General features: G+C 45.9%; 1 protein-coding gene across 1 annotated transcript; it reads right to left on the reverse strand.

Moving 5' to 3' along the window:
• Nucleotides 1-1,486: 1,486 nt before the first annotated feature.
• On the reverse strand, nt 1,487-20,939 carry Mrpl9 (mitochondrial ribosomal protein L9). Its single transcript, XM_077707624.1, has 7 exons — nt 20,595-20,939; nt 17,916-18,078; nt 15,076-15,200; nt 10,763-10,810; nt 8,818-8,919; nt 4,852-4,953; nt 1,487-1,781 (listed from the first exon to the last, which is right to left on the reverse strand). The coding sequence occupies exons 1-7, from the start codon at nt 20,670-20,672 to the stop codon at nt 1,551-1,553; spliced, it is 849 nt and encodes a 282-aa protein (XP_077563750.1). The 5' UTR covers nt 20,673-20,939; the 3' UTR covers nt 1,487-1,550.
• Nucleotides 20,940-22,732: the final 1,793 nt, after the last annotated feature.

The following is a 22,732-nucleotide window of genomic DNA, read 5'->3' on the forward strand; positions in this document are numbered from 1 at the left end:
GTGTCATGGTTGCCAGCATTGGTTTTGGCAGGATACGCGAAGCTGGTAGCATTGAGTTTCTTAAGAAACTCTATGGCTGGTAGATCTGAAATTCCACAAAATTATGGACCAATCAGGGAAACCGTTTCAGTTCAAGGTGTTTCAAGTGATGCCCTTTCATTTCAGACAGAACGTGTTTACAACCACAAAAATTAGCTGTCTGTTTAAGCTTGTAGCATCATGTCACGCTCACAAAAAGATGAGCCATCCTCCTCAGCGCTCTTATTATCGAGCATGTGACGGCATTGGTAGTAGTGCCCTGGCATTGGGAGTTGTTTCACAGGAAAACAAGTGACATTACAACTTTGTGAGCAAGAAACATCCTAGCGAGCCTCACCCTTCAATGCACGACCACGTTGCAAGTGGGAGAAATGGCCGTAGCACTAGGAATCTAAATTCTCCAGGCTTGTTTAGATTGCTCATATTAAAATACTTTTTCACTATTGCATTGAAACTCCTCCTACAACGGCCACTTAAGTGAAAGGTCACTGTTGTTTGAACACCTGCTCAAGCGTCTGTGGGAACCTCGTTGGCCGCACGATGGCCAGAGAACCAGCTGGTTGGGCACCACAGGATAACTCAACTAGGCGAATGGCACTACCCCACTCCCCTTCACCCCCAGTACGAACAGCAGGGGCCTCAGAAGTCCAGCTACGGCTGATGGATTGGGCAAAGATGCAACGAGATCAACTGGGGTGCTGGACTAAGGACTCTGCCCAGTGTGTACAGTTTTGATGCAGTAAAAGGGCACTCCTCAACCTTTTGGTACTAAAAAAAGAGGAAATCCTAATGTCTTTCACGAAAATTTTAACGTGTAACGTGAAATGGTTCAGGAAATGTTGCTCATTGAGAAGGGAACTCTGCTACATGAACTCTTACGTGCAATTGACAAATATTTTGTTGAAGCGAAAATTTCATCGCAGTGATACATATTTGTTCTATCAAGGGCAACTGACAAACCTTTTGCTGTAGCATAAACATCATTTAAGTGGTATTTGCTTTAACAGCTAATGGTATTCACTTCAAGTAAACAACAAAGCTAAAGGACAGGAAGGGACAGGACAGGAAGAGAGAAGAGGGGGTCAGGGAACAAACGCGTGTTAAGGACATATAGGAATTAAGAAGAAGAAATGGATGTGGACAGGGCATGTAATGTGCAGGCAAGATTATTATTATTATTAAGGGCAACGGAGTGGATCCCTAGAGAAGGCAAGCGCGGCAGGGGGCGGCAGAAAGTTAGATGGGCAGATGAGATCAAGAAGTTTGCGGGAGATAAGTTGGTCGCAGTTGGCACAGGTCCAGGATAATTGGAGATCCATGGGAGAAGGCTTTGCCCTGCAGTGGGGGCAGACATGCTGCTGATGATGATGATGTATTACTGTAAAGGAGCAAGTGGGCCAGAAATTGGTTTGCACACTGTGTCTTCAGCAAAGTTCTGAGCAGTAAAAACACACTTATTTCTTTCTCTCCTAGACATCTCATTTATTACATGCTCGGTTGGCTGCAAGGTGTTAGCTAGACGCAGCCGGCTTTGCAGGTGGTGTTGTTCCACCGGTGGCAGGGTGGTGTTCCCGTGGCTTGAACTTTTCCGGGAACAGTTCCTGAAGCTGCTGTTCCTGCTCAGGCAGCAACGCTTCCACGGGCAGCTTTTCAAAAGGCACCTCAGTCCCCTCATCCACTCGCACCGCCCTGCCAACATGCTGGATCCGGAAAGGAACCTGGCCCTTGTCCACCTTGTTGACCTGTTGACGCAAGAAAAGGGGTTCGGCTTGCAGCGATATTCTGAGATACATACGAGACAGGCACTTCCGGCGCAGAAATTTCCCTGCACACCCCCTAGGGGGTGAGTAGATTTCCCTAGTTTTTTTGGACCCCCCCCCCCCCCCCCCCCCCATTGAATCTCTAAATTTTATGTCACTTGTTGAATTAAACGTCTGGGCAGTTTGGCTGAGCCCCAATAAACGGAAGAGTGAAACACCTTGTTACCACCTCAGCGAGACAGAAAGACAAAATACGCACCTGTCTACTTTAATCTAAGTTCGAGGAAAGCATATATGGACAAGCTGTCACCCAAAATTGTATCAACTGAGGCCACCTTTGACTTGAACGGAGTGCAATTTACTTTCTTCATTGATTCAGGGACATTCTTTGTTTACAACTCTGATCTTTGAAGAAGCTCTTTCAACATCTACATTTCAAATTTGCAATTTGGCAAGGTGAAGGGCTACGGAAGCTACCGTAATTGCCCGATTCTAACGCGCACCTTTTTTCCGGAAAAATGGGTCGAAAAATCACATGCGCGTTAGAATCGGATACGAAACCGAAACTGCCGAAACAACGGAAATTTCGTCTCGCCCATCGCCATCTCAAGATGGCGCCAAAGCTTTTAGCAACACTTTTTCGGACGCAGGAAGCATAGGCGCCCAGGCTTTTCTATCGGCGTTCACACAAATCGTCAAATCGTTCCACTTGCGCACTTGATAACAGCAATGGCAGCAGCGGCTCTCGCGCGTTCAAAACGAGTGGTCGGCTGAAGCGTGCGCCTGTGGAGAAGCTCGCAGGATGGGCGTGCGAGGCGTGGGCCACGATTCCATCGATCATGATTGAACGTTCGTTTTGAATGTGGCATCGCGAACGCGCTTGACGGCACCAAGGACGAGATGTTGTGGTCAGCGGAGAGCGACGAAGAGGGAGATGGGTGAGATCACTTCGAGAAATAAATCGCCTGTTTATTTCGCATTCGTTTTTCTTGCTCACAAAGTTCCGTGGGCGTTACAATCGGAAGTGCAAGTTTTTTCGTTTTTTTTTTTGCCAGGAAAATAGAGTGCGCGTTAGAATCGGGGGCGCGTTAGAATCGGGTAATTATGGTAATCCTGGCATTTAAATAAATTGCGAGCGTCAAAAGGCAATCGGTGCCCGCTTTACAAGTGCTGCATAATTCGTGTACTCCCTAAATATCGTTTCAAAAACTCAAATCTCCTCATTGGCCTTGGCGACAAGTTTGAAAATGTCCTTATACGTTGAAAAATGGTTAGACATTTTAAAACTGAATAGTACTGACCGTTTTCCGTAAAAACTGAATTTCTAAAAAATAATTTTTTTTATATTGAATAAAAAACACCGCTTCCAGGTGTATATGGAGAAAAGGGGGAAACATACGTCACGTGGAAGAGCATTTGATTAATAGACATCTATTATTTAACTAGTGGACTAAAAAGAAACAGTTTGTATAGTTTATCTAGCCTCCCCCCCCCGCTGCCCCCCCTCCCCCCCTCCCCCCAGTCATTCAGACACCCCCCCCCCATGATTAAGATTCCTGGGGAAGCCCCTGTTCTGGTGTCATGTGGAAAATTAATTATGTGTTGATATGCAGCACCCCGTCTCTAAACCGACCTAAATGGTACCAAACCAAGTTCAGTTTGTTAAAGGTAAAGGTAAAAATTAAAGGCTTGTTAAAGGCTTGTTAAAGGTAAAGGTAAAGGTAAAGAGCTTGTTAAAGGTAAAAAAATCACAGGTCTTGCAAAAATACCACCGATATTGCGGCTTGAACCCAGGTCATTCACACCAAACCCCCGATTCGGCCTTCAGGCAGCCGAGGTCAGACAGCACAGCTCTTCTAGCGGTTGCTAAAAACAATAAAAAGGAGGTGTGTTCGAAGCAAACCAGTAGATGGTGCTGGGTGCGTACAGAAGTGCCTGGCTTGTAAGGCTTGCAAGGATGTGTACCATCACTACTGCCATAATCATCATCTGCACCTCCAAACAACTTCCAACCACTACTGCCCTCCTGAAAACCCCATCCTCCCCAACCCTATAAATGTTCTGATCTCTCCCATCCAGTAGCTCTGGTCCCCCGTTTCCATTTTATTAGCTATTCGATCGCACAGCTTGCCTACAGAGAGGCTTGAAAACAGGGAAAGGTCTAATAAAATGCGCATCACACATCATCATCATCTGAATCTCCAAACGACTGCCAACTGATTCCCTCATGAAAGCATCATAAAAAGCATTCTTGGAATAAAAAAAAGCATATCATCTCTCCCTCCATTGCGAATGTTCTGATCTTTTTTAGAATATAAATACCTTCCCTTTGGCGTGTATAAAGTTTCTAAAACACAGCTAAAGAAAGACTTAGGCAGTTGGGACATAACACATCAGAGTGTTTTTGTAAATAAGAAAAAAAAAAATGGCGCAAAAAAAAGTTGAAGACAAAGCAATGAAACAATGATCGGGCACAAATTGTAATGAAGAAACGCAAGTTCCTCCTTAACATGCAGTAAATACAGGAAGTTCATATGACTGCAGTCCCTTCAGCCACCTTAAGGATGCTCGCGGCTGGTACGACCTTGGTGCAACTCAACGAGTAATAACTCCAGGTTCCTCACTCATGCCACTACAGTGACGGCAAACTTGTTTTCAGCTTATAAATTTGCGAAGCATTCCACTTCAGCTAATATGCACCACAGCTAGCGTAGACCCCTTCAAACACAGCTTACACGTGTTAAGCTTTGTTGCGCAGCTTCTTTGTTGAGCAAAAAAGCCAACTTCAAAGGGCACGCCATGCGTGACACTTGAAAGTTTGCACGCCGTGCCACAGAGCCACTTGTAATGCCCTACTTTTAAGTTTCAAAAATTCGAATGCCTCAAAGGACTGCGTTGCAAATCGAATAGCAAACACTGTTTTCAAAGTATCTGAAGTTTTCGAATATTCACACACCTTTCGTGAACATCTACTAAAACGGAATACTACATCAGTAATACAAGTTATTGCGGTCTACCGCCAGACATTTCGGGTGCGTACTGTTCCACTTACATAAATGGTGGCCAGAAACACCTTGTTCTCCTTGCCGGCATAATCTGGCCCCGTGATGGGAGTCTCGGGAACCTCGATCGATCCCTCTGGTATTGTGACGCCCTGCAAGCAGATGTCAGATGAAACAATGCGGTCATTCTACGTCTCACGCAATCTCGTCTGGCCTTGGAAATAACAAGTCAAGCAACCATGAGCAGACCAACAAGCGCCCGCACGGGAGAGCCTGAAAAAAATGTGGTGCATTGATACTGCTTACAGATGGCTCGAAGTGGCACAGAGCAAAGAATGAGCACCACCATCTGTGGTCCCACTTGCGCCATGTTGATGCAACAAGTACTTTCTCCTTTGTGCGGGGCTTTTTGTCGATGTGCTCGCACAAGTTTTTCAGTTATGCTGTTTGCCTTTACACATGCACACACGCACACACGCACGCATAAAATCCTTTTAATGCGTAGCATTCCTTGCCGAGTATCCCCACAGCCAGGACCGTGTAACGCTCGGCATTTCCACAATAATGCAGATTTCGCGAAAGTTTCACCAGTAATCGTTATAATAGCATACATTATACCTTTATTATACCTTGTACACCACCCCCCTTATGTAATGCCTTAGGGCCTTTAAGGTGGAATAAATGAAATGCAATGGAGATAATTCAATGAATGAATTTTGAAAAACTAACAAATAAGAAAAACAAAATAATTACGAAAAAAGCTGAACCGTATGATGCCCTGCATTTCCACAATATTGCAGATTTCGCGAAAGTTACAAATGTGATCGTTGTAATAACGTGAATGCAGATAATTGGTTGGATGAAGTTTTGAAAAATTAAAAAATAAGAAAAACGTTAAAACAACAATGCAGATTTTGCGAAAGTTCCACCTGTAGTTGTTATAATAGCATAAATGGAGATAGTTGGTCAAACAAAATTCTGAAAAAAAAATTATATATATATATTTAAAAAATTACGGAAAATGGCAAACTGTATAATGCCCTGCATTTCCACACTAATGCAGATTTCGCTAAAGTTCCACTTCGAATCACTATAATAGCGTAAATGGAGATAGTTGATCAGACAGGATATAGAAAAACCAAAAAATTTGACTGTAAAAACTCACACTCAAGACAAGCGGCATAAGAATTTCCACACTAATGCAGATTTCGCTAAAGTTCCACTTCGAATCACTATAATAGCGTAAATGGAGATAGTTGATCAGACAGGATATAGAAAAACCAAAAAATTTGACTGTAAAAACTCACACTCAAGACAAGCGGCATAAGAATGCTACGCATTAGTAGATGATACTAATTCTCTGAATACTACCTGCAGAATCGTTTTGTGATAAATTGCGCAGCGAAGTACCGAATTTAATCCGTTGCTTTGATATTTGTGCTGTTATTGACCCGAAATACATAGCAAGAACAGAGAGCAGAAGTAAGACAGGAAGGGCACAACATCAAAGCTCTTTCTCATCGCGTGCTTTTTTTTTTTTTTTTTGGCAAGTACCTGTGTTCAAGGTAGTACTTGCATGCTTAGTATACTAATTCGCAAACCTGTCTGCTCTTAATTTCCTGTAATAGACAAGAATGCTCGAAAGAGCTTGAAAATGACATCACAGTTTTAGAGCAAAGCTTTAAGGTTTAACACGTAAGGAGGTCTCTTCTAGAAGCAGCGGTTTCTGCAGTACAGAGAAGATTGATTGATTGATTGTAAGGTTTAACACGCAGACGCAACGCAGGCGATGAGGCGCGCCGTAGTGGAGGGCTCAGGATTAATTTTGACCACCTGGGGATCTTTAACATGCGCCGAAATCTCGTACACATAGGCGTATTTGCTTTTCACCTCCATCAGAAAAGCGGCCACCGCGGCCGGGAATTCAACCTGTGACCTCGTGCTCAGCAGCGCAACGCCTTAGCCACTAAGCCCAGGGTGTCTAGCAAATTGCCTAATTCAATTTCCCTGACTTTTCCATGTTTTCCATGACTATTTTAAACGAAATTCCCTGACCTATACAACAGGCGTCATTCTGTGTAAATGGTCCGTGAAGCATGTAAAAAGCATATACAAAATACATTAACTTCAGTTTGTTCAGTTTGAGGTTTTCTTGCCTCCTGTTACGGCTTCACAGAGTTGATTTCATCTTGCGGGATAGAAGCTTCAAGTTGCGCTTCAGCGAGCACCTTTTGCTTTTTTTTTATTGTCCTGGCTCGACATGCAACGTGAACCGCATGGTGCATTTTTGCACGCGATTCGGGCGCGTCGGCGTTGCGCGTGCGATTTTTTGACGCCCGCGTCGACGATTCGCGCGCGCGGCAGCTTCTGCCTCGCTCAGAAAATGACGCGCGTCGCGCGAGGCGATGGGAGAAGCCTGCCGACTTGCGCCAATGGAGAGCCGCACGCCTCATGGCGGCAGTTTCGAAGCTCTCGAGATGTTTAGGCTTAACACGCATGGGCGCTTTCACTAGCGGCGCGGATGATGTTTTATAGTACCGTTTTATAAGCTCTTTTACCTCACAAGCAACTTCGTGCGTGCCTTGTGTGGCATTTTAGAGAGCGTTTAGAAGCGGTCGCTCGAGCTCCGGTTCGCGGTCGAAGCCGCCGCCGTGCTTCCGCTGCCGGCAGCACCGCGCGCAGCGTGCAGGCGGTTCCGCATCGCGGCAGCGTCAGAGCGTCTGTGACGTGCGCGGCGCATTTTCGCGAGCAGAAAACGCCCCACGCGGTTCACGCTAAATCATGTCAAGTTCCTTTTTGATTAGGTAATTCTGGCTCCTGATGTCATAAGAAAGAAGTTCTTTCAAGATTAGCTCCAAAAAAGCGCTGACTTTTAAAATTCGCTGAAAAAAAAAGCGCGTTGTGCGTGCGATTTGGGCACCACCTACATCGACCCTCTGCGCAAGTGCAACCAGCAACCTAAGCCAGCTGCGAGCTGCGTGAGCCGCACGGCGAGTTTCTGCACGCGATTCGTGCGCGGTATTTTCACGGCCGCGTCGACGATTTTGTGCCTGCTGTGGCTTCTTTCCTGCACAAGCAAGTGCGTTTGTGCCTTGAGTAGCATTTTAAAGAGCGGTTAGAAGCGGTCGTTGGAGCTACCGCACTACTCCGCGGCCGGTGCAGCCGCCATGTTGCCGGCGCCTGCCGGCGACACGCACCGTGCAGGTGGTTTTCGCGGCGGCGCCAGCGCGCCCCGTGCGCGGCGCGTTTTTGCTTGCAGAAAAACCAGAAAACGTTTCATGCGGTTCACGCTTTCGTCGCGCGCGAACGTGTTGCGTTCGGTAACTTCTTGGGGGCCCCCAACACTGAAACTGTGGGCAGGCCCCGAAGTGGTTTTCCCTGACTGGTACTACTTGATTGACAAATTCCCTGACAATTTCCTGACTTTTCCAGGTGGCGCAAAATTCCCTGACTTTTCCCGGTTTTCCCGTTTTTCCCGTTCGCTAGACACCCTGAAGCCACCGCCGTGGGTAGTACAGAGATGAGAGCACAAAAGGTAAGAAAAGGAAAATTTTTTTTTACAACTGTACCGAAGTAAAAAAATGGCCTAAACATAAAAAACCTGGCGAGCAAGCTGCATGCAGGCCCGTTGCAAAAAAGGGCAACCATGTATGTGCATTTCTTTGCGACTATCAATGGGAACGGAACATTTTGTCACATATCCTCATATATTACGCAACTGTTGAGCTTACAGCCATCAAGTAGCAAGAAAGTTCCTACAATCAGCAAAGTTGCCTCTCATCCGACAGCAGTCACGGTCAAGGCACATCACCAGACCTTTCCTTCGGTGGGGCATCTTTGCGAACTGCTGTTAATAGTACAGTAAGCAGACGAAGCAGTACAATGCCAAAGCCACTGCCTTCATTTCACGAGCTTTAGCTGCACACTGTCTCCCTCCTGCGTCCCAGAGAAACGGTCTCGCAGAAAGCGACAGATTGGAAGCAGGCAGAGACGTCGAGTGTTCGAGAGGGACTGACCGCTTGCCGAAGGGCAATTCGAAGGTGCCAAGGCTCCACGGTCCAGCCCTGCTCTCGGTTCATGGGAAGCCTGACGATGGTGGACTTGAGCAGCCGGATCGTCTGCAATGGTGAAGAGGCACGTGTTTATGTACTTCTTCATTTCTTTTTTTCTTTTTTTTAACACCAGTGTTTTATTCCGGGATTCACGAAGATTTCGTTTACGACATATCCGTCCAGTACAACGAAGCAAGCGGCCTGTAAAGGGTGCACCCCTGCACACAGGGTCTTCTTGCAGGGAAGCAACCTTTAGCAATAAAGAGTTCGTTATACCTAGGGTTGTTGTTCTTTGCGTTTTATATCTTAGCACGAAAGTGTTTTATGCTGGGATACACCAAGATTTCGCTGACGTCATATCCGTCACAAAAATGACGCCAGTACACTCTTGCCGAAGCGACCCGCCAGCAGGACATCACTCGCCAAACACACCCACAAGACAGCCACCGACCCGCAAATCATGCTCAGCTGCAGATTTCGCTGCACATTTCACTTTCGTGTTTTACCAGTTCCTATGACAGAGGAGAATCAACCAGTGTGTTTTTTTTCTTGTAACGTTCAAGTATTTCGTGCAGTAAGTATGCTTTTACTCCCTCACTGAACTATTTCACCCCACGGCTCACTGCTTCCTTTTCAAAGCACATTTGGAATGAGCTGGTACCAGCCGAGCGATAAATTCTCGATTTTTCATTAAAGGTGTTCCCGCTTGGAACGAACCAAATTAGCTCGCTAATTTTCGCTAACTCCTGTTGCAATGGCCAGCTGCAGAGGCTGTAGTGTAATTAAACTATAAGCGAGTTGCACCTGCTAAAAGAAATTTTTGCACCATTCTCATCAACATTAGGTTGACTTCTCAGGTGCAGCACCAGTGTGAAAAGGCAACATGCAAAAACACAAGCATAATCTGTGAAGTCAGAGGTAAAAGCTGTCCTTGTTGTTGCTCACAACTACGTGCAGTCTCAAAATGCTTTATTAAGCAATTTATTTATTTACGAATTACAAGTTCCTAATGTGCCCATGGGGCATTTTTATAGGGGGGTAGTTTTCAAACAGTATTCAGTACATAAATGCACCAGTGAAGGACAGATAACAACAAAACACGTATCTGAGCAATACAACAACACACGATATGCAGGTATTGGCAAAGAAAAACATTAAACAATAGTATTATTGTTCTGGCAAGAAACCCTTTGCTTGAAAGTTTAATCCAGTCATCAATAGTGTTAGCAAAAGTATTAAAGCCGTTCCACTCAATGAGAAAGCTGTCAGAAGTGCAGAGCAGTGATTTGTCATAATGGGCTGTAGCTACGTTATCCGCTCACTGCAACCACCCAATGCAATTCAAATTTCCCGCCTTCGCAGCGCTCGCGCACCCCCTTCCTGAAACTGCGCCAGCGGGAGTTCTGTTCTTTTTGTGCTTGCTTGTCCTCCCGCATGTGCCGGCGTTGCACTGCCACTTTTTTTCGCTTAATATTGTAAAAATCAACCCAACGAGTGTTCCTAACTAAGTGAACGCGGGCAAAGCCGGTTAATTACGAATATTTTGCCTCAAATGTACCTGCAGTTTTCTTTGCGCTAAACACCGGGAAGATGTATGACAAGCACCAGCGGTTCACAAGTTTCGAACGCTTATGACTATATGTAAACCGCTTCACTCTGGAAACCTCCGTGGGATGCTGCAACGACGGGACTCCATGTGGCTCTAGGTGGGTCCAGCGAGCGAGCTACGACGACAAGGCGAGCCCCTAAAGTGCTCGGCCCTTAAAAGGAATGCTTAAGCACATTACTGCAGCATTGGTATCCTCTAATCCTTTGTGTATTGTCCGTGCATACTGATACATAGGGAGGCTGTATTAAATACAAACACATTACAGATTAAACAACAACCCACAACAAGTCTTTTACTTACCACAGGAGAGAATGGCGAACTGTACGTTGGACCCAAGTCTGCTTTTTCCTGTGCAGAAAAATGAGACAATGCGCGTCAGTTTCGTAGCAGCAACAAACACTTTGGCTGAACAAGTGTTTAAAAATAGATGAATCTTGGGACATCTTCAACACAAAGCTGCCCTGCCTACCACCCAATTTCAAACTAGCAACAACAAAGCTTTTTGCTTTCGCTCAACCGGGCATATCGCCGCAGCTTTTCTTTACTCTGGAAGAATTCACGACAAATGTTACAAATTTCACCAGGAGGAAGTTCGTACACTGCTGTGGAAACCTTCGCCAATGCTCTCAGGGAGCGAGTGATTTTTGCGCTAGCACCCCCCACACAGCCATGATAAGAAAGTTTGCACATATTTCAACTCTTACAAATACTGCCGAAGGAAGGAAATGCTTTTATACAGCCTCGAAGAATTTCACAATCATCATCATCAGCCTATTTATTTTCCACTGAATAACGACGACTTCTCCCGTACACTTGCAAACCTCTCCAGTCTCGTGCTATCCAAATACGCTTTTTTGCCTTCAAATTTTCCCGTTCAATTCCCCAAGTCTACTTTTTTTTTTGTCTTTCCCTAATTCTGGTTTCCTCCTTCAGTGCTTGGCACACCCATTGTTCATGTCCAGCCTAACTCCGCTTCCTACTTTTCTTTTTTTCCCTAATCCACAAAGCATGTCCCTCACTCCTGTCCTCCTTTCTTCCCTTAACAAATCTCAAGGCAGCTGTAAATGAATTCTCACAGTGTGGTTTAGTTTTGTACCGCAAGAGACCACGGGTAAGAATATGGTTTCGTAGTCACCGATACGCCAGGTCTGTTCAGTAAATGTTCCTCAGAACACAATGTGCCAGTTTCAGCAAACACACCGCAAATCATTCATGCCGCAACTTCTCTAAGCATTATGCAGACTGATTAACTTACTACAACGAATGGCAGTAACAATGATGGGAAATGCTCAGAAGCAAGCAACACTGTTTCTATTTTTGCATTACGTGATGTTTTGCTTCAGCTTTGCAAACTCCCAGTGTAAAATTTACGTATGTTCCAATAAACTTGAGCCTACAGTAAGTCAATTACTGTACCTTTTTACACCCGCCTACCGACACGAGCTCAGGGCTTAACGATGATGACGATGAGCATATAGCCCTCAGGCCAATGCACTCGGCATTAAGAGTGATGGTGACATTATTCACGGCCTCTAAGACCACACCACAAATTACTCCACACTGTAAATTCGGGTTGAATTTGTACAGAAATTCTACCACCAAAGAGCAATTTGTCTGACAGTACCTAGCCTGACAACTCCCAAATCTAACATCTTACCAACATTTGTGCAGAAAGTACCAAAATACTGCCTACACATGACTGGTGCATTTGCAATAGCTATACTTTCGGAGACGTTTGCTGTGAAGTTATTACATCTTCACAAAAATAAAACACAAAGCACCTCTCGGAATGCAAAAACTGGGTTCACAAGCACACTCAGGCAGTGTGGTTACATTACCACAAGAGTACTGTTTCTCAGGCAAAGAACCACCACGGACCGTTCCCCGCTGGGCTAACCTTTTGACGTCAATCTTTTGAACCAATCCTCAATTAATTTCAACAATCTTAAAAGCATCGCAGCTGTTGTGCTTTGAAGTGGTCAGCTTCACACCCGTCTTCACACTATTCTAAAGCGGCGCTGACTCGAACAAGGCCTGCGAGAGAGGCTGGCGATCTTTCATTTTTGCTGCAGATTTGCCCCGTCACGTCAAGCGCAACTCGCGGGCCTGTACAGACAACCAGACAGCTTTATCTGCGCATTTTTGACAAAAAAGACTGGGCAGAGACACTCAAGCCTGAAAAAACACTTCAGCGGGTGAAGCGTTTTCGAGTTATGTAGCTCACAGTGGCTGCGACAGCAGTGTCGCAGGAACTTTTCGGCTTCAACCGTGAGTACTTCATGAGTTGCTCATCTAGAGCAGTGGCAGCAAAGTGTGCGTGTCTCCTTATTCGGTTTCGTTCCTTCATCTTTTGGTGCTAATCACTTCAACAACCTGACTAGCTGGCAACACTTTACGCCACAGCTTTCTTAGAATCAGAGTTTTCCCTGGCTGAGGCACACCTGTTCTACTCACGTGCCGCCATGTTCATCCATCATGTAGCAGAAAATCAGTGCCACTTGCACTAAGCTAACCCTCGTTCCACCCCCGGCAACATGGTGATGTAGTGTGGTGGCAATGCACTCGACTCTTAATCTGGAACCTGGGTTCATTTCCTATCTGAACCTTAATGTACCCAATGTTCTTTTCAAGCTACATACAGTAAAGCTTGTTAATTCAAACTCAAAGGCGGCTATAAAATTGTTCGAATTAAGCGGAGTTCGAATTGTAGGAAGTTTTCCCCCATTGAAATATACAGGGCTGTGCCGGGACCAGGCCGTCAGTTTGAATTAACTGTAAGCTCGAATTAACCGAGTTCGAATTAACGACCTTTTACTGTACTTGATTTATCGAAATCAATCCAAATACGCACTTTGGCAGCAATTACCATTTTTCTTGCTCTTTATAGTGGTGGCTATTTCTTGCATTGGGCAACAACACCACCCTTTGCACAATGTGCAATTGCACAATGTGGGCCTGAAGGCGTTTGCCTTAAAAGTACTTTACCTATTCTGAGTTGAGCTTGGAGCACAAAACACCATTCAGATAACACAGCACGGTGCCACAGATCAAAATCTTGCCCCTAGAAGGTTAGAGTGTGAGGTTACTTACTTAACCCTCTCGCTGTCACTGACGTACCGCTACATTTTCGCATTTCCTTTCCACAGTGTCACTGACGTAACAGTACGTTCTCCATTGTGTGTTCAAAAATTCGTGACATAGCGCAAAGCCAGTGCGCCTGGACTGTTCATGCCATGTGTCGAATCGTTCTAGTAGCTCGTATTTTCACTCGCAAGATCTTCTACCCCGGTATATTGAACAGTACAGAGTGACCGCGCCCACCCTTCGTTGCTGGGGGGAATGGTTGCTCCGCACGGTATATTCCGTCGGGATGAGTGACCAAGCACTCATTATATTGTTCTGTTCCCGCGTCTGCTACGGCACGCCAGGTTAGCCCAGCGTGCTGTTGCCTCCCCAATAGACCGAAACATGACTCAATCGGGGCTTTTGCTCGCTCGCTGCGCCCTCACTTGCCGCTGTCCGCAGCAAACGAAGTTGTTGTATCAATGTTGTATCTTCTTTTTATCTCTATCTGCCATCACAATTTTGCAACGTGACACTTCTGTGCACTGTGCCGGCTTCTGAAAGTGCTCCTTCCATGCACGCGGTTACTAGGGTTGCCACCTTTCCCCCCCCCCTTAAAAAAAAAAACACACACACACACAAAACAGGGCCCTTCGGGGGAGCTGGGAGGAGGAGGAGGAGGGGGGGGGGGGCGTGGTATTTAAAAGGTTGAATCTGCGATGATAAAAAAGAATCCATGTTTTATGACATGCAATGCCATATACATTGTAGCGTTTTCCTAGAGAGGAATCAACATGACGTTTGTAGTGAAAGTTACTGAAATTTTGGTTATTGCTCTCAATGTTCTGCCCTGAAAAGAAACCTCCCATACTTCGTCCGTTAAAAGCTCTTGTTTGCATCTAGCCCGCGCTCACCCGTGTATTTTCTCTGGTCACGTGTGTTTGCGCAGCTTGCCGACACCTGTTTATCATCGTAGCTGCTGAATTAACGCCCATAAAATGCCAAACAAATAAATCATCTCGGCACGATAGCCAAAAAACCGGCCAATGACGGCCGGTTTTAAGTACGGACCGCCAACTGGCCCGCTTTCTAAAAAACTGGTCGGGTCGGTCAAAAACCGGGAAGGTGGCAACCCTAGCGGTTACTTTCGTATGGCTGACCATGAGGGGCCTTCGACTGCTGACAGGAGCGATGGTTCTTCCGATTCCCATCGGAATACGAGCCGATCTCAGATTCACATTCTGAGTTTTCTCATCCGAGGAAGGGGTGTCAGCTCCACAATGTCAGATTCTGATGTTGCAACGGTGGGGTCGCCGTCCCGTAAGCGTGCACGGCAAACTGAAAAATATCTGGAAGAAAAGCAATTTCTCACCCCCGCTCTTTCCTTTTGGCACACTACGTTCCAGACACTATCATAGTCAAATAGATCACTATGCTCCTTTCCCGATGTTCCAGAAACCAAGCCGCGCGCCACGGCCAGGAATACCCTACAGTGAAAGGGTTATGAGTATAGTAAAAGATCAAGGATCACGAAAAAAAAAAAGGCTTACCTCCCGCATCCTCTCTCGCAGTGCCAAGTTTTCAGGGGTCGCATACATGGCCAGTCCAGGGACGATGAGGTTCCTGAGGCCATAGAAGGGCCTCACAGACACCAGGTCCCACTTGTTCCCAAGACCTGGCATGGACGAAGAAGCCGAGCATGCTTTCTTCTCACTGGGTGTCTTGGCATCAAAATCACGTTACGCTCCAACATCGCAGCTTCCTTTTAACGGGCAAAATTACAGCTCGTAATACAGTGGCACAAGAAGCAGAATCAGACGTTTACAAGCAACTGAGTTTGCATCTTAAAGCTAACCACTTGTGACAAGTTCTTGTGAAAAAGGCTCTTGTGACAAATTCTTGTGGCTAGGCTCTTGTGACAAATTCAAGACACAGTTTTTCACAAAAGCACACAACACAAGCAGACTTTTTTTGCACGTAAAATCGGATTGAGGCTTGCCTACATATCTCAACCCAGTTTAGCAAGCTCCTAAAGTTAATTGAAGATACTAACTAACTTCTACTTGATGAAACCATGGTACATTTCAGATATATTGAGAAAGTTGTTGGAGGGATGTGAAAAGGTGACATTCAAAGGAATGACAAACTTCCTCTTTTTTCTTGTTTACATTTCTAATCGAGGTTAACCTGTGCATGCCTGTGAGTGTTTGAGAGTAAGAGAGAAAGCGAGAGAAACCTGCATTTGATTACAGAGAGAGAGAGAGAGAGAGAGAATACCAGCGCTTGCACTACCTCATTCACTCTTCTCGTCCCCATCTGTCACTCAGTTACTGAAGGCCTCCTGCTTTGGTTGACTGCAAATGCAGTGAGGCTGATGTACCAAGCAAAATCAAGTGCGTTAGGTGCAAACTTTGGTGACAGTAGCCAAACAAAATGATGGCGGCAGGAGATGAGAATTGTGCAAACAAGGGAAGCAAGCTTCAGTTAATTTCACAAGCTGAGCACAGCATAGCAGACGTTGCATTGTTCTCAACCAGCCACCTACATCATCATCATCACCATCAGCCTGTCTACGCCAACTGCAGGGCAAAAGCCTTCCCCCCCACGGATCTTCAATTATCCCGGCCCTGCGCTAACTGTGACCGATTTATTCCCACAAACTTCTTGATCTCACCTGCCATCTAACTTTCTGCCGCCCCCTGGCACACTTGCCTTCTCTAGGGATCCACTCTATTACCCTCAATGACCAACGCTTATCTTGCCTTCGTATTACATGCGGTAACATGCCCTGCCCACACCCATTTCTTCTTCTTAATTTCTACCAATATGTCCTTAACACATGTTCGTTCCCTGCCCCACTCCACTCTCTTCTTGTCCCTTAATGTTACAGCTATCATCTTCTGCTCCATTGCCCGCTGAGTCGTCCTCTTTTAAGTTGAACCCTCTTAGTGAGCCTCCAAGTTTCTGCCCCGTAGGTGAGTACCGGTAAGATGCAGCTGTCATACACTTTCTTCTTCAGGGACAATGGCAGGCTGCCATTCATTATCTGAGAAAGCCTGCCAAATGCACTCCACCCCATTCTTATCCTTCTAATTATCTCTGCCTCATGGTTGGGATCCTGGGTCACTACCTGGCCTAAGTAGATACATATATTCGCTTACCACTTCCACTGCCTCGCCACCTATCTCAAACCGCTGTGCTCTCCCGAAGCTACTGAGGATTACTTTAGTTTTCCGCTTATTAATTTTCAGGCCCACGATTCTACTCTGCTTGTCCAGTGCGGTAATCATGCTTTGCAATTCGTCCCCCGAGTTGCTCAGCAAGGCAACGTCATCAACAAATCTAAGGTTACCGAAGTATTGTCCATTAACCCTTACTCCCACCTGTTCCCAATCCAAGGTTCTGACGACCTCTTGTAAACATGCTGAGAATAACATTAGAGAGATTGTGTCTCCTTGTCCGACGCCCTTCCTTATAGGTATTTTACTGCTCTCCTTATGGAGGACTATGGTAGCTGTGGACCCACTGTAGATGTCCTCTAGTACTCTCCCATAATGCTCATCTACACCCTGATTCCGCAGTGCCTGAATGACTGCTGAGGTTTCGATCGAGCCAAATGCTTTCTCACAATCTCTGAAGGATATATATAGGGCAATAACACTGAATAACACTGTTTTTTGTGTGCAAAAGTTACAGCTATGTATATAAAGGGTTGAGTATACTCCGCGGACTTCTCTAGCACCTAATTGATCGTGTGAATATGGTCCATTGTTGAATAACCATTTCTGAAGCGCGTCTAACTCGCCATGACATTCTATGGCGGCTGGGCGAAGGAAAGCGTCAATTAGCGTGGGCCCTTTCAGTTCAGCTTGCGAAGACGGGAAATGGTAAAATCCTTCTAAGGCACGAATGCCTTTTGTTAGTTTTTTTCAGCCGGCCTCCATAGAATGTCACTTGCGAAATGTTTAGGATGCCCAAATTTTTTTTCCCTCTACTTAAGCGTAGACTGGCTGCACCGGAGGTGAATGTGAGTTTCACTGCGACCTCTAGGCTGAACTCATTCGTCCATGCTTCCTTTTTTCTAGGCGTAGAAAAAGCTTCATCCGTGACAAACGTTACTCTGTTTGCAAAGGATGTTTCCTAAATACAAAAACTGCATCGTTTGTAGGCAATGTAGAAGGCTCTGCGAATTTCGCAAGTGCGGCTATTCACTCCTCCGAATTCGCGATGCAAAAACGCACCACACAGGTGCGGGCTTTTGATACGCCAAAAGGAAGTAGCATTGGGCCAGTAGGGCAACCAATCATGTTTTGAGCACCAACTTCGGACTCTCTGTAGCTTCCGTGTTACGGTGCACAACGCATGCCGCAAGACTTTGCTCAAAAGTTACCTTCGACGAACTGTGTCAGGATGACGTCGATGTTCGGCTTCTTCCTGTTTTCCGTGATCTCGTCGTACTCGTACACAAAGTTGTCTGGCCGCAGCACCCGGGGGGTTTTCCACCATATTTTTGACACAGGAGGCGGGCAAACTCGCTTCACTATTACTGTTGTCTGTGAGTGGGAAAGGGGAAAAAAATAGGGAAACTGGGCAAGTTTCTTATCCCTGGACTGTGCACATGTCGAGAGCCTCACTGTTAACAAAACAATGTGCACGAAGGTGCTGGTATAAGTGTAGTGCTTGTGCCCAAACCACACATCGACAACTGGTTTTAATGTGCGATAGTGTTAGCTGCACCACTTGTGAAGAACCTGCCCTGTGGGTGAAGCCAAAGTGAACAGAAGAATAACCGACCAGCAAGATAGAGGAGTGTGCGTCTCTGTTGCTAGGCGATGCCTAACCATGCATTTGTTTCTAGTCTTTCTTGCTAAAAGATGTCTCGTTCGTTAGGAACTATGCTTATGTGGATATGAAGGTGGAGCAGCTGGTCACAGACTGTGTGAAGTGATGAATAAAGCGGGACCTTCCACTGATCCTACTGCCGAACATGAAAATAAAATTGAACAACTACTGCAGAGGCGGAAAAGACAGCGGGAATCTACTGATCCTTGAAAAGTATTAAAGATTCAAAAAGTGAGGTTGGGGCTACTCTGTTTGCATGAGACACAAATGAATCCGATAACAGGTTCCAATTACTAAGTTGCGACAACCGGCTTCGGCTTCGTCTTTGCAGCAAAACGTCTTGGAAATGAATCTGCAATGGTTGCCATCTACGTAGTCTACTATGAGGAGAGTTGAATTGCCTGTCCCTGTACGTGGCAACAGAGAAGCGCGTGTTGTGGGGCTTCTGAACAAAGTCCTTGCCATGGTAGTGTACATCTCCCATAAAGGTAAGGCCAAGTACGCTGCAGAGGTGATATAATAATGCACTGCCCCAACGGTATCACATAGATCACACTCCTGTGACCAGGCATTTCAACCGGTATTAATGGCAAAATCCAGAGGGTGTGCAAGACTTGGGGAAGAGGTGTGCACGCTTCTTACGGTTCCGTTAGAATCCATATCTGCAACACAGAAAACCCGTACTCACCTCTACTTTCATGCGGACTTCTGGGAAGGTTTTGCATGGCTGATGAGTAAAGCGCAAAAATTACACAAAGGATGAAAGAGGATATCACTCATCTCTGTTGTCCTCCTTTGTCTTTTGTGTAATTTTTTGCGATTTACTCATCAATTTCTTTCCGCATTGGTGTGTCTTGAAGGATGTGGGGTATATGTCAAACTACTTCACCGATCACAAAACACTGGTGCAAAGATGGGGACAACCTCAGTCAAGGACACAAAGCCAAGAAACCTCACTGTAATAAGACTGTGTGTGAACTTCGGACAGAGATGGAGTGGGATTAGACCCAACGGAAAGGTGCGGATGAAGCTTAGTGCAATCCAGCTCATGACCAGCAGATGATTGCACATAAAGTGCAACTGTCCACTGGTACTGTACCGTACAAACTTATGTACTGTGTGAAGGTCTTTGCTAAACCAAATGTGCAAACTGAAACATAGTTCAGGTATACCAGAGACGTCAATAAGCGCCAGTAAAATCAAGCCAGGCTCCTGTGCTGAATGACAAACATTTTTCTAACATTCTGAGATCGTTCAAAATATCCAGTGCTGTTTTACTGAGCTTAAATGTTATTATCACGGATGAGACAAACTAATCACCTATAACTGCCTAGCTCTGTACAAGTGGCAGATTCGACAGCAACTGTTCCGCCTAGGTTAAGCTCAAACAAATCAGTTAATGCCAGAGATCTAACAGCACCTGTTAGAATGAACCCGCATACGCGGCCTGCCAGATATCACAGATTTCAGGGTACAAGGGACTGCCAAACTTTTGGCATAATGCTTTGTTTGATCACATACATTCTAAATGCAACAATGTTCCACCAGAACGTAACAGTTCATACCACCAGATCTGTCATAGCAGCCAAAATTTTAGCAGCGATTTGGTCCAAGGCAGCTTGTTTTGTGTGGAAGATTGAAGGTATGCCCACGTACTTAGCGAATCTAGGGAACAGAATACGTACTATCACAACTATCAGTGCTAATAATAATAATAACATGGATAATTGTTCGAGCAATCAAACCTGCGTTGAGCTCCTTCAGCGACCAAGTAGGTAGCAGAGTCGCGGGGCCACGATAGTTGCCTTGGTTTAACTTTAAGGTTAGGTCTATCGATTATATATCATACATCATTAACTTCATAATACATATCCACTGCATAGCAGTGGTTGGGGTCCTCATTTGAAGTCTCCATTGGGTATTGCCAACTTTTGAGCCTGGTTAATAAGCTTTCTCTGAAGCTCCACTTCTGAGCTGGCAAGAGCTGCCTCCTACTGCTCTTGTTCCACACATTCCCATGCAACATGACCGTTTACCACCGCAATAGGAGCAAGCGTCTTGATATTGTTGCGGACACATTCAGCTGTACGTATACCGATAATATACAATGTGCAATAACTTCGTGGCCACCTTATACTACGCCATTTGACCGCTGAGCGCGCACACCAAATCGCATCGAGTTTTTAACAGATGAACAAATAGGACAGTGGCTGCGTAGTGCGCTCACCCTGACTTGTTTGTGCACCGGCAACTGAAGGATTCTCAGCAAAGCCCGCGTCTCCGAGGATGCTCCTTTGAGGATCATGTTTGGATGTTGATTGACGATGAATGCAAAATCGTGTCTCCTTGATGCAGGGAAAGATCAGCGGTTTGCGATGTTGGCAAGGTTACGACTAAGCCTGCGATACCGGGTACCAGCACGACATCGAATGGAGTTTTGTTGTGGCGCTCTAAACGTTCTGGGTTTGCTTTCACCCTAACAATCGCTGTTTTAGTTTCACCATACACAGCAGTCCGTTTGAGCACATGTCTGCAAGTCCCGTGCGAAGTTGGAACCGGCGCCGGCGCCACCTCACACCAACCAATTCAAAACATGTTAAGCGATAATTGAACTGCTATATACGCTAAAATATAATCGATTGAATCTAAAAAAAGCTATTTATTACCGTTCAAAATGAGTATCAATATATTGAAGAACACTCTCGCAGGGCGGCAGCTTACACAAACGGCGCGCTGTTTGAACTTATGCCCGAGGCACATATTTTTATTGGGCAAAGGCTGCTGCACCCCGGGGATCCTTTCCCCCGGGGTGCTCCAGCCTCGCCCGATCGCGGCTGGCTGGAGCGCCCCACGGAAGTGACGTCACCTGTTTTTTGTTATTATTTCTTGGATTTTGTCGTCGTTGTTGATCACCGAAACTAGTACGAAGTACCATGCCGGCCGTGCAAAGCGGACGTGCCGGCACTCATGTTTAGGTCGGCTGTGCTTTTCATTGTTGACGATGAAAAGCACGCGCTTTTTGTACGCGCCGTAAGCGCAGGCTGATAACTCTCTCCTTGGTACATCGGCTGTCGTTCGGTGTTGTATTATCTACGGCGCACCTGCGGGCAAGGCAAAACCACTCCGAGTGGAGGATTCGAAGGATTGTGTTGCACGTTTAAATTCGCCGGCTTTTGTAACCGCACTTCTTTCTTACTTTTTATCTTATTTGGAAGGTGTGTGCGCGCCCCATCTCACGCCATCAGGTTTGATCTGCTGTGGCTCAATAGGGAAGAATGGGTCTGCAGTGTCCACAAACGTGGGCACTGGCTGAAGACTCTGCCGGCAAAGGTCTAAATAGTGGTGCACGAAGGCTGCTTGCGCTTCCATTTAGATCATAGAATCTGTGGATTTTGTGGGGAGAAGAATAGGCCGAAGGAATACCTTTGAAGGCCCTCATTTGACAAGAGTTCTCTTGGGTCTAGATTACTGGTGCCCAGTGCACTTGATCTTCCACTCTGGTGCACTCTAGTACGCGCCGCTGAACACCAGCGTTTTTGTCCGTATAGTTTTGGCGCAGCAGCCTGAAATGTTTTGAGACCTCACCATACTTTCTGTGCATAAAAAGACCAGCAGGTGCCTTATTTTGGGGAGTGAAATCAGCACAGCTGGGACAAAAGAGGCATTGGATGTGACAAAAAGATGTTTGGAGTAAACGCGTGTTAAATGCCTCTTTTCGTCGTGCCTACAACTCTGTATATTTGGTCATGTTGTGCCAACTTTTCCGAGCTTCCAAAGTTACAAGGTACACTGCAGTGCTACATCACAAAGTGTCAAAAAATTTGGCTTCTGGCACGAGCACAACTTTGCCACCCTTGTTAGTGATGGCCTGGAAAGAATCACGCCGAAGCAGGAAGCACCGACCAATCCAGGAGAGACACTGTACTTCATTTCACCAACTTAATTCACACACCGTTGTAAAAATTGTTATAACTAAAACAGCGAGAGCTCAGCGCTGTACCACACGCTGGTAAGGGCAGCAAATGTAGCGCCAACAATAGTCTCCCACATAAACTGTGCCCACAGCTCCTGTCAACACCAAATTGATAAAAGCGTTGTTGCACATAATTTGTATACAACGTCATGTAAGTAGTGCGCATGTTGCTTCTGGTCATAGCAGCAGCTGTCCAACAGCCTACCACTGCAAGTGATGAAGAACCGGCCAACCATGTGACGTTTGTTGTCCAAAAAGAAAGAAGCATACAGGCCTTCCGTTTTCTGACAAGCAGACTGGATGCTCATCACGTTGAAGTTCCCCCGCAGTCAGAGCTATGTGTGCGCATCCGTTTACGCGTATACGTGCTGCCACGTGCACCTGCAGCTGGC

Source organism: Haemaphysalis longicornis, unplaced genomic scaffold (genome assembly GCF_048455015.1).
Source record: "Haemaphysalis longicornis isolate Haplotype H1 unplaced genomic scaffold, Haemaphysalis longicornis Haplotype H1 scaffold_4, whole genome shotgun sequence".
NCBI lineage: Eukaryota > Metazoa > Arthropoda > Arachnida > Ixodida > Ixodidae > Haemaphysalis > Haemaphysalis longicornis.

Excerpts from the sequence above, each read along its gene's own strand:
- Mrpl9 (XM_077707624.1), bottom strand. The coding sequence starts at position 20,672 with ATGATCCTCAAAGGAGCATCCTCGGAGACGCGGGCTTTGCTGAGAATC. Across the intron at positions 4,954-8,817 it reads GAATTGCCCTTCGGCAAGCG|GGCGTCACAATACCAGAGGG; the intron begins GTCAGTCCCTCT and ends ATCTGCTTGCAG. Across the intron at positions 1,782-4,851 it reads TGTTTCTGGCCACCATTTAT|GTCAACAAGGTGGACAAGGG; the intron begins GTAAGTGGAACA and ends TTGCGTCAACAG.